Source organism: Peromyscus eremicus, chromosome 13 (assembly GCF_949786415.1).
Source record: "Peromyscus eremicus chromosome 13, PerEre_H2_v1, whole genome shotgun sequence".
Taxonomy (NCBI): Eukaryota; Metazoa; Chordata; class Mammalia; order Rodentia; family Cricetidae; genus Peromyscus; species Peromyscus eremicus.
Window position 1 is genome coordinate 18061393 of NC_081429.1, and position 18420 is coordinate 18079812.

At 42.0% G+C, this 18420-nt stretch overlaps 1 protein-coding gene across 1 annotated transcript in view; it reads right to left on the bottom strand.

Moving 5' to 3' along the window:
• Positions 1-4049: 4049 nt before the first annotated feature.
• Positions 4050-18420, bottom strand: part of Fbxl17 (F-box and leucine rich repeat protein 17) — a 449538-nt gene continuing 435167 nt past the window's right edge. The window contains exon 9 of the mRNA XM_059277888.1: positions 4050-6848. Within this exon, the coding sequence (XP_059133871.1) occupies positions 6708-6848 (141 nt within the window). The 3' untranslated portion in view covers positions 4050-6707. The remainder of the gene's footprint in view (positions 6849-18420) is intronic.

The following is an 18420-nucleotide window of genomic DNA, read 5'->3' on the forward strand; positions in this document are numbered from 1 at the left end:
TTCATTTAATAAAAACTATCAGTTGACAGGCATGGTGTACACACCTTTAATCCCAGCACTTGGGAGGCAGAGGCAGGAGGATCTCTGTGAGTTTGAGGCCAACCTGATCTACATAGTGAGTTCCAAGACAGCCAGAGCTATGTAGAGACCCTGTCTGTCTCAAAGACAAATCAAAACAAAACCCTTATTAATTATTGCTTATGAATGTCATTCTTAGGTATCTCTTGCTGCATGCTTAGGTTTCATGTGTATGTTTTCTCTGGGGTATGCCTGTGAGGGAATGGCTGCACGTGTGGTCGCCTTTGTAAGATAAGGGACAAGCAAGAGTAGTATTTCCATTGCTGTTTTTCTCCATACTTGGTCATACAAGGCCTTGCCATTGGTCATGAACTTTGTATTTATGTGAACACAAATAAAACTGAGTATGTTTTACATGATTATTTGGGCATCTATAGTTTCCTTTTTGCTAAATGTCTATTCACATCTTTTGTCCACATTTAACCGGACACCGAAGATTTTTGCATACTCTGGATATTGTTCATTCATTGGCAGTTTTGTGTTATAGATATTTCATGTTAGCTTCTGATCTTAGCCTTCTGAAGAAAAGTGACTCATTTTAATATAAAGAAGATGCTTAATCTTTGCCTTTATAAGCAGGACTTTTCGGTTTTGTTTCTGAGATCATTAAAATTAAGTCCACAATACCACGAAGATTTTATGCTACATTCCTTGAATCTTGATTTTGGCCTTTTGATAATGTTTACTTCATCTATAATAAACTCCTTTTTCTTTTTTACAGTAAATAACCAGTTTAACTACTCTGATATTTTATACATTTATTTATTTTTATTTTATGTATGTGAGTGTTTCCCTTGCATGTATGTATTGGCCTCATGTGTGTGCAGTGCATGCAGGGGCCAGAAGGTGTCCTTTTCTCTAGGAATGGAGTTATAGACAGTTGTGAGCTGTCTTGTGGGTGCTGAGAACTGAACCCAGGTCCTCTGCAAGAGCAGTAAGTGCTCTTAGCCTCTAAGCCATCCCTTCAGCCCATAGCTAGCCCTAATTTTTTTTTAGAGTATTCAATTTTTCCCGTTTACTTAAACTGTTACTTCTGTAATATAGTTTAGACATTTTCAAGTGTCTAATTTGTTCCATTAGTCCTGAAGCCTTTACTACATACACTGTTTTAGTTACTATGACTAGTTAGGATAGTTTTAAAATATTTTCCTTTTAAAAAAATTACACTTATTTGTGTGTGTGTGTGTGTGTGTGTGTGTGTGTGTGTGTGTGTGTACCTGAGTGACAGTGCATATGTGAGGCAAGAGGACAACTTCGTCAGTCAGTTTTCTCTCCTCTTACCATGTAGTGTGTCTCAGGGATCGAATGATTTGTCAAGCATGGCAGCAAGCGTCTTTACCTACTGAGACATCTCTCCTTAGTAGAGTTGTTATAATGTCTTAAAATGTGTAAAGCAAATTCTACCATCTTATTCCTTATTCCTTTTGGGCGGTGGTGGCGCATGCCTTTAATCCCAGCACTCAGGAGGCAGAGCCAGGCGGATCTCTGTGAGTTCAAGGCCAGCCTGGTCTACAGAGTGAGTTCCAGGACAGTCTCAGAAGCTATACAGAGAAACCCTGTTTCGAAAAACAAACAAAGAGTAAAAGTCCCATCTTTCTACTTCACCATTGATCTAAAGATGTACGTGAACACTGTATTTTAACACTTTAGCCAACTAACAGATTATTTTATTTATTTTAATGTGTGCATTCCTTTGAGCGTTTTGATTGTCTTGGCAGATACTCTTACTAGACATACCTAACTCAGAAGTTGTTTCTCCCATTCTAGAAGAACCATTTTATGCTGTCAATGCTCATCAATTTATATGCTAAATGGAAGTAGGAATACCAGCAAACAGTCTTCTTGGGTCCAGAGAAAATGATCCTTAGGTTTCACTGCAGACTGATGGTTTTTCTGGGGTTTTGGTTAAGGATGCACCCTATTTGTATGAGTTTCCTAAGATTTTGAAATGGAAATACAAACGAATTTCCTTGAACATTTTCATTGTCTCTATTTAAAAAACCACTCATATTTTTTCTTATTTGGTGTCAATGCACACTGCAATTTGAATGTCTGTGTCTCTCCCAGAGATAATGTTGGAAGTTGACCCCAAAGGCAAGAATATTGAGTGACCACTGGGATGTGACAGCCGGAAAGCATCTTCCCCCAGTGTTAATAACACCGTCTTCTCAGGTGGGACCGGAACAGTCCTTTTTCTTCCCCCTCACTTTCTGTCAGTTGAGGTCATGGTAGTTGAGATGCCTTCTGTGTAGCTAGAGTTTTCCTGCCTGGCCCACTGTCAGGACAAATCTCTATCACCTGCCAGTCCCACAGCCACTCAGACCCAACCAAGTAAACACAGAGACTTATATTGGTTACAAACTGTATGGCCGTGGCAGGCTTCTTGCTAACTGTTCTTACAGCTTAAATTAATCCATGTCTGTAAATCTATACCTTGCCACATGGCTTGTGGCTTACCGGCATCTTCACATGCTGTTTCTCATCGTGGCGGCTGGCAGTGTCTCTCTGACTCAGCCTTCCACTTCCCAGCTTTATTCTCCTCCTTGTCCTGCCTACACTTCCTGCCTAGCCAATGGCCAATCAGTGTTTTATTTATTGACTAATTAGCAACATATTTGCCATACAGAACATCCCACAGCACTTCTGGGAAGCAAACACTGGGTTTCCACAGTCACCAAACTTGGTTGTACAGCATCCTAACCTCCAGAACTATAAAGAATAACTTCTATTGTTTAATTGGTGAATCTGATGGTTTTTTTTTTGGTTTTTTTTTTTTTTTTTTTTTTTAGAAGAAGCAGCAATGTTAAGGCAGTTTAACTGCTAAAATGTATTTAGGGCTTCACTGTTTTATAGATTTTTTTCTATCTATAATCGTGTGGTTTTGATATTTAAGTTAGACTTGCCTCATAGAAATTACTCACTCTAGTAAGGCTTTGTCCTTAGCAAGCTAAAACTTCCAATGTTTTATCAGTCAATTTATATTACTTATTTATTGGTGTGTGTGTGTGTGTGTGTGTGTGTGTGTGTGTGTGTGTATGTGTGTTTGTGTTCATGAGCCACAAAGCATGTATGGAGGCCAGAGAACAAGAGAGAAGTCAGTTCTTTCCTTCTACCATGTGAGTGTTAGGGATTAAACCCAGGTGGTCACGCTTGGAGACAAGTGTCTTTATCTACTGAGCCATCTTGCCAGTCCCCATGGTCAACTATCAAACTAATATTACTCTATAACAGCATGAGGCCTCATAACTGTGCGAGGTTCCAGCACGAACTTCAGACTTGTCTTCCTCCTTTCACATGGGTGTTTTTCTGGTTTCCTTTGCTGGGTCTCCTTCTTCTCTCAGTCTTCCTATCTTTGGAGTGTTCAAAACCATAATACTCACTTATACCCCTTCTTTTTTCTATCTCAATAATAAATGGACTTTAGACAGGCTCATGTTCTGATGACCATCCCTAGAACATCTCCCTCTTTCTCTATTTCCAGGCACATGCTTAACATAGTCACTTGGACATCTCAACACCAATTCGTCTATGACTGAACTTCAACAGTCTCTCTCATAATTCTACCCACTGTTATCAATGCCATACTCCACTCCACTGCTTGTTTTTCAGGCTGCTGCCTTATTCAGTATGAGCAACTTGAAGCTGGGAATGAATTTCATTCATCTTTAAATCCCTTGTACCTTGCACACAGCTGCTATTCACTAAGTATTATATTTATTTACTTGCCTTTGGGGGAAAATGAATAGATGACTAAGCAAATGAGTAACCACATATAAAATGGGATTTTAAACAATTCACTTGCTTACATTTATGAGGTTTTAGTCTTGTTTCTGAATTGTGTTTATCATTCCAGATTAGTCGAAGCTATGCAAGTCTGTAGTGAAACACACAAGGACACAGATGACTGTGTGCATCACACCCACCCAACCACAGCGAGCTCATTTAGTGTCTGAAATAAAACAAAAGACACGGAGTTTTGTTTCTCTTTTATTGCAACCCATTGCAAGGTCAAAAGATTCACAGAAATATAGAAACTACAAACTGTGTGAATTTCCTTTATCCACTCAAAAGGACATTAAATACAAAGGACCAGACTTTCCACTACAGCAATATATTTCATAGGCTTTATTCTGAAAATACTGTTGACATTTGGAGAGGATAAAAAGCCCTGCATTATATGTGTTCACATGTATTTATGACAGTCTAAGCAAAAAAGGGAACTATATTGCCCAGACAAAGTATTTTAAGCCTCATTTCAAAGCGTCTAATGAGAGCACATTCAACAACCTCCACAGCATCACTCGAGGTGATGCTTTTCTTGGCTGGTTTTTTTTTTTTTTATGAGATTAATACTTTGAGGCTGGATATGATATTTCTAGGTTTCTATAAATGAACCAAAGCAGTTTTCCGGGTTCTGTTGCACCAGGCTCTCTGTATTAGTCAGCATCTTAGAGAGTAAATGTAGCCCCCCACCCCCCAAGCTAAAGCATGTTATAGTGCTGGACTTCAGTTTCAAAGAATGCAACCTTTACAAAATTAATTATACACTCTGAAGCCAGTGACAATGTAACTGCAGACTCCAGAGATGATTACAACTTTGAACTGAAATTGTACCATCTATATCAAAGATGACTTTCCCTTCGTTTGCCTTTCTGTAACTATTTAAAATATAGTGGGACATATATAAAAATTAAACTTTTGCTTATTCACTCAAACCACTATTACTATACATACAGTCTTATAAATTAGTTTTGGGTTAAAAACCAGTTAAAATATTATGAAATAACATTTTTTAGTAGTGGAGAAATGGGTATAAAATGATATAGTTCAATGTATAAGAAGAAATGCAGTTTTCTAACGGTAAACAGCTTTTTCTTAGACAAATTTTATTCCCTTCAAATTAAACTAGCAATCTGTTTGGTTGTGAAAAAAAATATTCCTGGTACTTCCTCAGTATATTTATTTTTAATTGATAGGAATTAAAAAAAAATGCCACATCAGAAGCATGTTGACATACTCGAAGGAAACAAACATTTTCTACAGAAAAGTACTCATTATACACTATGTGAATGGCATTCCAATGTAAGGCTGCTTTCGGCTTCTTATGGCTCGGATCTCTTCAGCAGCATTGGAATTTATAGGAAATAAAGCCAAACCTCATTATAATTGTTAAAAGACCAAAGACCACATAAGGGGAGAATAAATAGCAAGTTCAAAAGTCAAGGTTTTGCTTCTCCTACTATGAGAGATAATCACTCTTTAGCTTAAAAAGGCTCCCTGCAGCCTGATTACAGATCTAGACACAGGAGAGGTTATTGGAGCCCAAGTCCCTACAATGAATTAACTGTAAAGATGTGTGAAATCAAAACATATACTCATTTTCTGATAGGTACTGAGATAACTAAATGCTGATAATATTTAATTAAACTAAAATACTTATTTCTGGCAAGTGTAAACAGAATCTTAATGAACAGATTTTCTAAATCTCTCCTTAACTCATACATTAGCTAACAGTAGATCTTTGCAGTAGTATAAGAACTATTCAAAATTATAACATGCATATATCCAAAAAACCTGTTCTAAATCCCAAAGCAAAAGAAAATATTCAATAGGAAGATTGTCTACTTACATCTCACTCATTAATCTTCTATCAATGTGACTACTCCACCTTAGAATATATTTTCATAATTACCAAAATTACCAAAATAATGAAATGATCTGTAAAATTTTTAAAATAACTGCACACCATTAATTACATTCGTGGCTTCAATGTGGATAATGTTAAGATTAGCCCCAAATGTCACTAAAATATACCCTGACCAGTAACTACCCAGCAAGTAAAAGCTAACACAGTGTTAATGTAAAACCAACTAAAATATTTATTACTCAATAGAATGCCTTTACAGAATAATGAATAATTAACTTTCGTGAGCTGGCCAGGGGACATCAGATTGTTGCCTCCATATACAAATTTACAAAAGGCTTTATTCTCTCTAGTTCCTAAGTTACCTACAAGGCAGTAAGTTGACCACCTGTGGGCACAGTGACTCAGGCACTACCATGAGGAATGGCATGCTCCTGCCAATGGCCAGCCTCCAGGAAGGTCCCTCTGCCAGGAAATAACTTGGTTAGAAATTCCCTTAGCATGTGTGCACAGGCATGAGGATACGTGAGAGTGGAAGTGCACGTGTGTGTTCCGGGATTTTGAAGGGTCCTAGTCTCCAGGCTTCCAGTTAGAGCAACATCACTTCTGTTCCGGCCTTATCACAAAAGAAAGCCTTTGACCGAGCATCTCCAAGATGCGGCAGAACTTAGAAGCTCAAAATAATACACCCAGTTTTCTGACTTGAGATTTCACAAAGTCTTTTTTAGAGAAATAAACTTTTGAATTACTTTTTGGTGGTTTCCATAATCTTCCACTTTTAGGAAAACAAGCCCGCTCACCTGGGGACGTAACAAGTGCACTTATGCTATGCAGTATGCAAACAAGACACGAATATAACACGGGCACAGACACGGACAGGTGGTGGTTAAAACCTTCCCGAAAAGAGTCCCTATCCCAGCCCCGCCCTGCCCCATTTCTCTGCCCTGCTCAACAACCTGAGTAGGCCCAGGCATGGGCAAGAGCGTTAGGAGGAGGCGGCAGACATATTGGGGGTCCAGCCCATCTGGTAGGCTCTCTCCAAGGTCCTCTTGCAGTCCTGCAGAACGGTGCTGAAGGTGATGTGGGGGTACTGCTGCACCAGCTGCTCGACAGTCACTTCATTGACCTGTGAACAAAGAAGAACCATCGTCATACACAGAGATCACCAGCAAACACCATGCCGCCAGGGCTCACGAGGGTACTGTGGTGACGGGCAATGCAACATGGAAGCCTGGTCTCTCCCGTTCCTTTCCGCTTAGCAGTGTGAGGAAGGGTTTGCTGGACACATGTTTTCCTTTAGTCTGACATCTCTGATTTCTCAGCACTGCACCTGTTCCTATGGATCTGTAATTAAACATGATGTCATGAAATCAAATGTACCCGCTAAACATAAATGACTAAATGACTGATCTGCCAAAACCTCAACAACGACCATTAGAAACACAGAGCCCGGGAGGCAGGAAACAGTAAGACAGCATTTTCATGTACCTTTGACTTCCTCACCCACAGGAGAGCCTTTTTAGGATGAACACTTTACAATGAGGGGGAGACACACAGGATTCTAGATAGAAGTGCAAGAGAAAATGTTTATTTTTCTTCCCTTTAAATGTTAAGACATCGCAAACCTCAAGTCCCTCTGTAAGAAGGGCTGAAATGTGAGGAATCAATAATTAAAACATACATGGCTGGCAGGTCAGGGATGGCCCCAACAGACCTTAGCCATCAAAGAATCCACCTTGATTCTTGATTAGACAAGGCAATCAGACAGGCCTAATTAAAACTAACACCTTTACAATTGCTGTGCTGTGAAGGGATTAATTTGTCAATTATTTTTAAGCTGATTGCAGTTCATATCACAGAAGTAGACAGCTTCCTTCATCCTTTAGATAAATAAATGATTAACCTAAGAACCACAACTTATAGGTAGCTTTATTTAAAATCTTTATTGAACACTTGGGCATTTTCGAATGCATCAATATTTCATTTGCACTGTGTAAGCGATACTGAGTTAAGTCTGAAGGTATTTGTGGTAAACATTTTTTGAGCATCCCTCTTGATGTTCATTATTGAAAATTATCACCACCACAAGAAAAGCAAAACAAAATCCCCAAACCTGAACAATTCTAGAAGCTCTTGCTGTTTGTCTTGAAGGTATGCTTAGAAGAATCATGACATGGAGTTTGCTTATCTGCACTTTTCTAAATAGGTGATCTGAAAGTTAGGTAAGCTGTTATTCTTGTTTAATACTGAGAACTGCTATGCTCACACTGTGCTGGTGACAATCTTCATCAGAGGGTTTAAGACAGGGTCATGTGATATAGGCTGGCATCAAGCACAAGATGCTAAATCTTCCAAGAGCTGGTGTTATAGGTATATACCACCATGCCCAGCTATCAGGAAATTTCTCTAGTTATGATGTGCTTGGTCAAATCCTGCTTTCTTGCTTTTTTAAAAAAAAATTTATAATTGGATTCCTCGGCTATGAAAATGAGATAAAGGGACTTACACTGTAGACTGTTGTAAGGCTGAGATGTAATCTTATGCCGAGCACCATGATTGACATAAGAGCCCCCTAAATGGCAGCCCTGGTTATTGAAGCAGGTACTCAGTGGAGAGTTACTGAATGCAAGAGTTAACTAGGGATGTATGGGATAACCCTGTTCTCGCAGTGCTAATCAGTATCATTCCATTTCTAGATGTATCTGAAGTCCATCTTCACAATGGTGGTCACAATACTCTCAAGATAACAACCACTGCAAGAGTAATCTTTAGGACATACTTCACAGGCAAGAAGACGGTCCTACTTGATGATCTCTAGAGCCAGCAGCCCAGCTTCTGGAATTGTGGACTGTGACCCCCAAAAGAGTTGTATAGCTGAATGTGAGAGTTTTAAGTCTGGCAGCAGATGGTTTCTGAGCATTCAAGGGCTGAATATTGATTTAAAATTAAATGCTAATTGGATTGGAGATGTTTCTGGCAGCGTTTGTCCGTATTGTGTAGTGTGAGTTCACGGAGGCCCTGGGTCCTGGACCCACAGCAGTCAAACTTTGTACTGTGTACGGCAGCGAGGAAGTCTGCCTGAAACACACGGTCTCAGAGCCAAGACTCCTCTGCTATGAGCTGCAGTAATTGTACTGCACATTCAAGGTTTTCTGCTCTTAGAGCTACATAATGGTTTAATTACTGCAAACAAAGACCTTTTTTCTATTTTTCTACCACCAACCCTTAGCATGTAAGTGTCAAATTAGTATATATTTGGATTGTGTTATGTTGGAATGTTTGATTTTTAAGACCTGTTGTCTGAGTTTCATTTTAAAAAATTCATAAATGAATTTTGGTATGGGATTAGGCCAACCTCCAATAATTTCTAAAATGGCTCTGGACATATTTCAGCCGTTTTGAACTACAGATATGTATTTATGTCTCTATCATAGACAATTATAAAAATCTAAGTCTCAGTCAATCTGAAAGATACTGAAGATGTTCTATGACACACAGTAGCAAACACTCGGCCAACATTTCATTCTCAGAACAAGTACACCCACCTCATCAGGGAGAAACTTGCTTTCACCTTTTAAAAAGCATTAAAATTATTTGTATGCCAAAGTATTATTTTTAAATGAATTTCTCTGTGATCTCTGATCAGTAAATGTTTGAGTTGTAGACCTATTTTACTAATGCATATGCTCGGGGTAATGTAACATCCTATATGATGAATAGAGCTGTGAGTGGCTAGGGTGTGTGAAGGTCTGTTCCACAGGCGTGGCAGGTTGCAGACCTCTGCATCAGGGGACTGTGTTCCTCACACACTTGCATGAAAGCAGGCTTCTCTCAGAGAGTGCAGAAGCCATATGAGTCAGAGAGAACACTGGGAAAAGAGAGGCAAGTCCACGCAGTTCACGGCACTTAGCAGGAAGGAACCAACTAAACCCAGCCCAGAAAGGTGGGGCAGAGCAGACTTACAGCTCCTTTTCTAATCCACACACGGGCAAGGACGGTTTTGTGCATAAGGCTGACAGGCATTTCTTCGGGAGAACCAATTTTTAAAAAAGAAAAAAATACCAGTGCATAACTTCTCCAGAAAGAGAGATATAATTCACCTTAAGCAAACCCGATGCACAGAGACATGGATTATATAAATTATGAAGTATATAAATTAGGTAATAATTTTTCACCTTAGTAAAGCCTTTCATGAGAGGGTTAATTTATTTCATCAGCTCCCCTAATACACTTTCTTTTATTTAACAGAGTTCAATTTATCTATTTCTTTTTCATGAAGTAAGGTACACCTGTATTTTAGAACAGTGATGCCATGGGAATTCTCTGGCTTTCATAGGATATGGGGAAGAACAAGCAACAAGTTGACTTTGTGTAGCTGTGTATGGAATGGTAATGGTGGTCCTCAGCAGACAATTTGTGTCTTCTAAGTGACCCTTTTGGTAGCTGCGCCCTGTAAATTCCGGAAGCCAAAGCAGAGAAGAACATGCAAACATCCCATTTTAGACCTTTGCTGGGGAAGTGTTACGCAGGGAGAATGCGGCGTATGCTCACAACAGGGAAGGTTCTATTTTTTACTTAGAATGTCTCCTGGCGGTGCGATGGTGGATTTTATTGACTTTATGTTCACTGGCTCCTCAGAAGTATATATGATGCTTTACTTCTTGTAGAGACTCTAAAAGTGCTCTGGTGCCGTAGAAGAGCTTGAGCTTGGTGTAAGCACCAGGAGAAACCAAATCATCTTTGATCTTATGCTGACATGCACATGTCTGCAGAAATTTTGTCATGTGCCATTCCACTTGCTAAGGTGAAGGAATGTTATCTAACTTATAAAAAGTATGTAATATAAATGGGGAAATAAAGGTTTTTAAACAAAATCCCTCATAATATCTTTCCTTAAAGTTCAATTTCCTTTTCTTTCTTTTTTATCTCTCTCTTTTTTTTTTTAAACTATCAATGGTAACTAATTTACTTCACATGAAATTTGGAAAATGAAGTGTCTTCCTAAAGAAAAAACTCAGAAATATTATTTGAAGAAATTACTGTGATTAAAAGGGAAAAAAGCATATGCCCCAGGTTTTTAAAAAGTATACAAGAAAGATTAGATTTTATCATTTGCTCCAAAGACAGCATAACCATGATCTACATTTTCAAGATTATTATAACTCTTTTTAAGGTAGTACAATTTGTCTGGTATTTTAATCTATTTTGAGTTAACATCTATTAGCACTTTTTGAAAAATGTGAGGCAATTTGCTATGCTAATTAAGGTAAATCGTACCATAGTTTCAGTATATTGCTGCTGCTGTTGCTGCTACGGAGGGGTGAGGAGAGAACCTCAGAGTTCCAGAGATCCAGTTTCAAGAGCCTCCCTGCCTTTCCTTCTCATCATGGCCTCATCAACACCATCAACAGGAAGTTCCTGGTAAGTACGAACCTAGGCTAGAATTCAACTATTCCAAAAAACAGAAGATCTGATAAAATATGCCGAAGAAACCACAAACATTCCTCATCACACCACAAGAAATGCTTGTCAGAGGCAAGAACCATGATATTGGAACACAGTTGGTCAACATGAAGAAACTACTCCAAGTGACTGGTTCTTTGAATTTTTTTTGAAAAACTTTCTTGTATGTGTGATGTATGCATGTGACAAATATGCAAATATGTGTGTTATGGGTGGCCACGTGTGGAGGTCAGAGAGGACACTGGGTGCTTTCCTCTATCACTCTCTGTCTTATTGCTTTGATACAGGGTTTCTCACTGAACAGGAATTGTCATGTTGGCTAGCTGGCTGGCCAATAAGCTCCTGGTATCTGCTCATCTCCATCCCCCAACACTAGAGTTACAGACACGTGAAGCCCCGGATACTGGTGACTTGAACTCATGTCTTCAGGCATGCAGGACTAGTTCTTTTACTCACTGATCCATCTATCTCTTCAGCCCAAAGTAGTTTTCTCCTTAGTGGAGAAAGTTCTGGTCCAGTCTGCGATAGTGATAACAGCATTTATTATTTTATACCCCGACTATAAGCTCCCTGACAACAAGGAGTCCGTGAGCCAACTCTGCTTCTACCCAACACTATTATATCACTATTCTCATCCGCCTAAGATGCAGGTTCTACAAGGCCGTCATGTTGTGTTTTCAGACCCTGGCAGATCTGCAGCCTGTGGCACAGGCCTACTATGCAGAACATACTCAGTGAACATTTGCTGGCTCAGTGAATCCAGGAGTTACTAGGAGAATTTGTCCTGAGTAAATAAAAAGGGAACATGTGGGCACTGTGTCAAGTAGAGGTTAACTCTGTTACCAGACTGTCATTTATGATGGGGATACCTAAAGTCTTGACCTGACCTCAGTCCCAAAGTCCTTTAACACCACTCCTGCTCATCCGGACTCTTGGATTTTATTGTTTTCTCTCCAACACCACTAGGTACCTCTTTTCAGAAACACCTCCCGAGGAGTTGCGTGACTTTGCCCTCAATGGTGGTAGAGAAATTGTTGCTGGGTACCGGGCTGCCAGGTAGCTCTATGAAATGATTGAACTGTACTTTGGGTTGACTGAAGGCATCAACAGTCAATCCCTCCTTCAACATCAGTTACACACACTACAAAGGGAGACAGGTTAATAATCTTGGGTATCAGCAGGTTCCCAATACTTCACAAACCCTACAGCTCGGAAGACTTGATGGTTTAGCATGCAGCATTGGCGGCTTCCTTCAGGTGGTCAACTCAAGAAGGCCTGAAGGAAAGTCTGAAAATTTCAAGACATCGAAGGTCTCTTCTGATGCCATGGCTATGTGGTGGCAGAGAGAACAAATCAATGCCGCTGATACCTTTTCTTTTGGGGGAGGGGGATGCTTCCGGAACCGCTATGGCTTTGCTCCTCCATGGTGAAATGGAGTAGAGTAGCTTTCTTTAGTTGTTATCATTGGTTCTGTTGACACCATGGTGTTTGCAGAACAGGAAGCACGCAGCAGACAGTGCAGTCTGAGGCGTACAGAAATTACGAATCCTAACTGCCCCACATCCTCACTGCGGATCAGATTTCATGTGGTGGGAGAAGACAGAAGTAAGCTCTTCAGGGTTCAACTTGGCAAAATATTTAAAAGTTTGTCTCAATCTTTTCACCCTAATGAGCAATAATAAAACCAAAGTACAGCCTTGTTCTCGTCAGCCTGTGCCCAGCAACAGTTTCTCCACCACCATTAGGAGTGCGAAATCACTAAACTGGGAGGGTGTTTCTGCAGAGATGTTGGAGAGAAAGTAACCTCTAGGACTGGAAGGGAGTAACATAATGAGCATCACCCACTTTCCAGTTGTGTGCATGCTAACACGGCATGCCATGCATGACATGTGGTACAGTTGGAATCAGTAGTTCACAGAGTAAGCCAGCCAGAAATGGTAGCTAGGATTTGAACTCAGGATCTTAATACTCTGGACTGAATGCACCCTGGCACCTGGGTAACAGTGTTGCCCATGAACTATCAGTGAGGCTTGACAGCTCGTCTGCCCTGTAAAAGGCTTTCTAACATTCACTTTCTAACATGAAAAGCAAAGATTCCAGTTGGGATATAGACACATTTCCAAGGACCTGACAACCTCCTCCACAGAGCTGCTCTGACGAACGATGGATGCCACTGGCCTGCAGAGACTGTTGTGGAGCTGTGGTTTCGAGAGATAACCCAATGCGGTTAAACAGGGTGAAGCTTGGGCTTCTGACAGAGCCAACCAGGGTCACGCCAGAACCGGCACGGCCTGCTCTCCCATCTTCCTTGCTCAAAATGTTTCCTCATGTTCCACAGAGAGGATGGTCAGCAAGATGGATATGGGCTGTGGTCTCTTGGAGCTTATAACACAGCAGGGGAGACAGGTAATTACTGCAGCAGCAGCCAAAGCTGAGAGGAATTTTCAGGAGAAATGCAAGTTGTCACAGAAGGAAGTCCACAGCAGGCATCCCAGTGGTGTTGGGAAAATGCCTCCCAAAAGACAGAACGTTTGCACGGACTTTGAAAAACAAGGTGTCAGTGTGTGTGTCCCGGGCATTAAACGTATACATGTTGTGCAGATAAGGAGGGAAGCCAGCCTAAGAGGTATTATAATAGGACAGCCTGTTCTCTACTTTGTAAATTGCAGTGTGCCTCTTGCTCCCGGCCGCCGCGCTCTGAGGAGGTGAAAGGTGAAGGAAACGGTCCCTCTGTGCAGGTGGAAAATGCTCACAGTGCATCTGTGAAGGTGCTGCAAGCAGCATACTCAGGGCTTGCCTCCTAATTCAGAACTGTCCTGATGCTGGCATGTCACTGTTCACAGACTCCCTGGGCAATGTCACTCAATGCTAACAACCCTTGGGGCTAACTCCAGGCAGCCCAGAGGCAGAGTGTTGTCTCTGGGGCAATAGACCCTGGAGTCAGCTTCTGTTTGCTGGATCTCTGGGAAACGATACTGGATATCCATGGTATTTACTGGGTGCCAGTGAGAGTCTCTTTACACTCACCCTAGTGCTCTTTCAGCTAGTTCCCAGCGGCTCCAAGATGGCCACATACTGAAAATGGTGAATAGTTACGGGAAGTTAAGTGCCACCTGAAATCTGCAAGTGATGTGATGGGCCAGCAAAGTGCAGTTTAAGCTGATTTACGCAGGACAACAAGATACTGTTTTCCCCCTTGGTGCTGGTGGTTGAACCAGGACACACTGGGCAGCTAGGCAAGTGATCCACCATGGAGATTTACCATCAGCCCTTAGCAGAGAGTGAAACACCAGCTGATGGATTGATTTTTCCTAGGACCTGCCACAGCTAACAACATGCACCGGTTCTCTAAGGAACTCCACAGATCTTAATGAATCCGTTTCCATCTCCTTGCTGCAGGATTCTTCCTGTTGTTGGTTTAGTGACAAGCCACATTTTGCTATGGTTTCCCTATGGGCAAAACAGGAAACCAGGAATTCAATACCACTTGTATCTCTTTGGTTCAACAGCGAGGCGAGTCTTAGAGCCCTGTTCCCTAGCTCTGTTGGGAAAGCAGCTTCTCCTTTCTCATTTTATCCAAGGCTTCTGTCAGGAGCCCCACAGTGACGCATACATAACAAATATATGATACACGCTTCCCGATGTGGGATGAATTAAACTGTGTCTGCCATCGGGAACAGACAAGAATATAGTGGTTGTCATCCCCACTGAAAATCAGAACAACCAGGGGGTCTCTTTCAAGTCCTGGTGCCCAGGCCATCTCCAAGGCAACTGTATCAGTCTTTGTAAGGGATCAGTGTTTGGAGGCTCTTGAGAGATTCAGACACACAGCACAGGTGGGGGAAACAGCTGATCCCTGCCACTGGCCCCTGAGAGCAAGAAATAAAAGCAACAAGTCCCCATCCCTTCCCGTGATGCCCTCCTCACTGCACTGACTATGGGAGCTGGAGAAAGGAACTTGTTCCTGTGGGCTACGGTCATCTTTTTCAAATATGCACTGCTGCACCACACAGAAAGTGTGTTCTTTGAGTGTGTTAAATATGCGTGGGTATGTCCTCTTTCCATGCCTAGCCTCGGGTCTCTAACTGGTCATTGCTGACTTTCCCTGCAGCTAATGGGAAACAAACAGAGAGCCTGGAAACCCAGTTCTCATATGGACTTTGTGCTTCCTCAAGGAACTACTCAGGGTGTGTACTGTTCAGTACATCTAAGAGAAGAAAAACTGGACATCTCATTGGCATCTTCAATGCCACTTGTTAACATGGGCTCAGTTGATCATGGAGCACACATGATGCAGTACGCTTCACACACAAATCTCTGCTCACGGCTTGAGCTGTTTAAGGATACAAAGACAAAACTCGGGTCCTTGATATCTTAAGACTGTAAAGTGCATGTGCAGGGGAGAGGCGGGATGGGGAGAGGGAAGGGAAGGAGGGTATGAGAGGAGAAGGAGCAGGAGGACAGAGTGAGAGAAAGAGAAAACACCAACATATAACTCCTGAGTTGCAACAAACCAACCAAAACCTCATCTGAAAATCCCAAAGCATAGGATAGGAAGAGACAGACATGGAGAATGCAGTGAACTTAACAGGGGCAGCCTTGAAAATCCAGTCACCTTGGTCAAATGCAGTCATTCCATTTCGGAATCGGCAATGATCGGAAGTGTTATGCTCCATCAATATCCCAACAGGCCTGGCTTCATGCTGTCTCTTTCTCGTGAAATGCAGGCTGCCTGTTAACACTAGCACTGCTTCTATTCACTTGAATTAGCACAGTGAGGAAGCAGTGAAGAACCCGGGAGACGGGAGTCACAGAAACGCCCGCAGTGTTAAGTGAGGATTGGGGCTTGCAAACCTGAAGCCTCTAATTAGAGATTAGTGTGACAGGAAGTCCAATAACCCGACTGTCAGAGAACAAGTTAGTGACATTTTCACTCCCGGCATCACCAAGCAATCTTCCACCGTGAAGGATATTTCAAGCTGAGGGTAAGCTTCCAGTCCAGGCTTTTAGGTGTGATCATGGGCTTGATCGATGCTCCGAACTACGCATCTGCACATGCGGTAAACATGGAAACCAAGCATGGACACAGGGCACGGCAAGAGCTAGAGTTGCCTAGAGGAGTCATCTGTGCTGTTCCCCAATGCTTCAGCAAAAGCACAGCTATTTGAAGAACCTGGGCCCTAATAAGATAATTAATATAGTCAGAGTGGCAAGCACAATATATTTATGGAACACATCTGGGTGTTTCTAAATTAAACTCCTACTAAAGTTAGGTTGAAAACATAATTGAGGGGGGAAACTCTCTACACTAAAAAAGTTTTCTTTTGTGCCTAACGGTTTTCATGTCTTGCGCTGTTCAGTTTTCAGTTTTTATTTTCACGTACAAAGGCTCAGGACTTAGTGGTGAGCACGAAGCGAGCGCCTGAGGAAATGCTACCTTCCTGGAACTGTAGTCTCTCCCAGGTGGGATTTATGGATCTGACCTGCTCCCCCAATTCATTATCAGCAAAAACATATTCTGCATGAATAGGATCAGCAAGTCTGTATATTAAAAATCTGGTATCTGAAAATAAGTGGACACAGGGCACGGCTAAATAAGTGTTTTTAGTTTGGTTTGGGTTTTGGTTTGTAGAAGCAGAACTGTACAGAAGTCAGAGCATTCCAGGGCTGGATTCTCAAAGAGTTCAAGTGCAACATCATAGCAGTGTCTGAGCTCTGACTGGCTGTCCTTCCTGCTCCCAGAATCCCCCAGCTACAAGTAATAGGTGTTAAACCTAAGATAGTACCTTTTTTATTTGGTTATTTCCTTTAGTCTAGATACTGCGCCCCCCCCCAATCTATCAAATGGTTAAGAGGTAGTGGGTTCTAAATGCTTTCAAACTTGTTTTTAGCTATATAGTACTTCTGTAAGCTAAATCTTGGGAGATTTTGAATACAGACAGCAACAAAGTACGGCTATGGTTGAAGAGAATACAGATGATAAACACAATGTAATCCACCCACCCACCCATCCACTGAGTTTCTAATACAGAATTGTGTGGCAAGGAGCGTGTGCCTGACGCTGTTGAAGGCCCTGGTTTTAAAAAATGAGAACTTTCTGTGAGATGAGGATGAGAAGAGTCAGCTCCCCACCCCAACAGGTGAGAGCTAAGATCTGCTCACTTCATATGAGGGCATTATACAAACTGTCCTCTTCCTCTCATCCAGGGGATAGAGACACCGAGGGACAGGAAGGGGAGAAGGGGAAGACAGGAAAGCAGGATGTGGAGTGGCTATCATTTGAATGCAGCTGCAGGAGGCGACAAAGTTGGAGAGAGGGAGGTGGACGCCTTTGAAGGCACCACATCAGAGTCACGGTGAGGGGAAAACCAGAAAGCAAAGAGAAAGCCAGGGGAACTGATCCTAGACAACCCTTTCAGGAGGTTTAACACTGGAGTGCCAGAACACAAGGAAGGGGATGGGAGGATGGTGGGGGATGGAGGGAGGATGGAGGATGGAGGGGGGATGGACAGGGGGATGGACTGGGGATGGACAGGGGGATGGAGGGGGTAGAGGGTGACAGCGGCTGGGCGGACACTGGATCATTGTAAGGGTTTTGATTCAGAAGAATCACCCAGGATGTCCTCTTAATACAAGTGAACAAGAAGCTGCACAATACTCAAGCGTACAACATTCAAGCTGCCAATCTTTGTCAGGAACTGCAGGCTCTGGGTGCCGAGGAACTACTTCTTCATGGTTTTTCCTACCACAGTGACTTTAGTATATAGTGAGCCACTCAATAGACATTTATTGAACAGATGAAGAACATATTTGATAGAATTAGAAGGAGAAAGGCTGTGCTCTCTGAAAACCTTATGAATCAAAGAAGCAAGATTCTCAGGGGTTACAGCAGGGCAGGAGCAGACAGCTCGTGCTGGGACCTCATGGTAGTAGGCTAGACCATTTCCTTCCCAACCGCCGGGAACCCTCAGTCTCCCAGGCCAGGGGAGTCAGCTCTGTTTGTGCCTGGTCAAGTGTTAGCCAACTCCCATTACCCTCTCTACAACTAAATATAAAAATCACAATCCTGGGGCTGGAGAGATGGCTCAGAGGTTAAGAGCACTGACTGCTCTTCCAGAGGTCCTGAGTTCGGTTCCCAGCACCCACATGGTGGCTCCCAACCATCTGTAGTGAGATCTGGTGCCCTCTTCTGGCCTGCAGGCATACATGCTCTATACATAATAAATAAATCAATC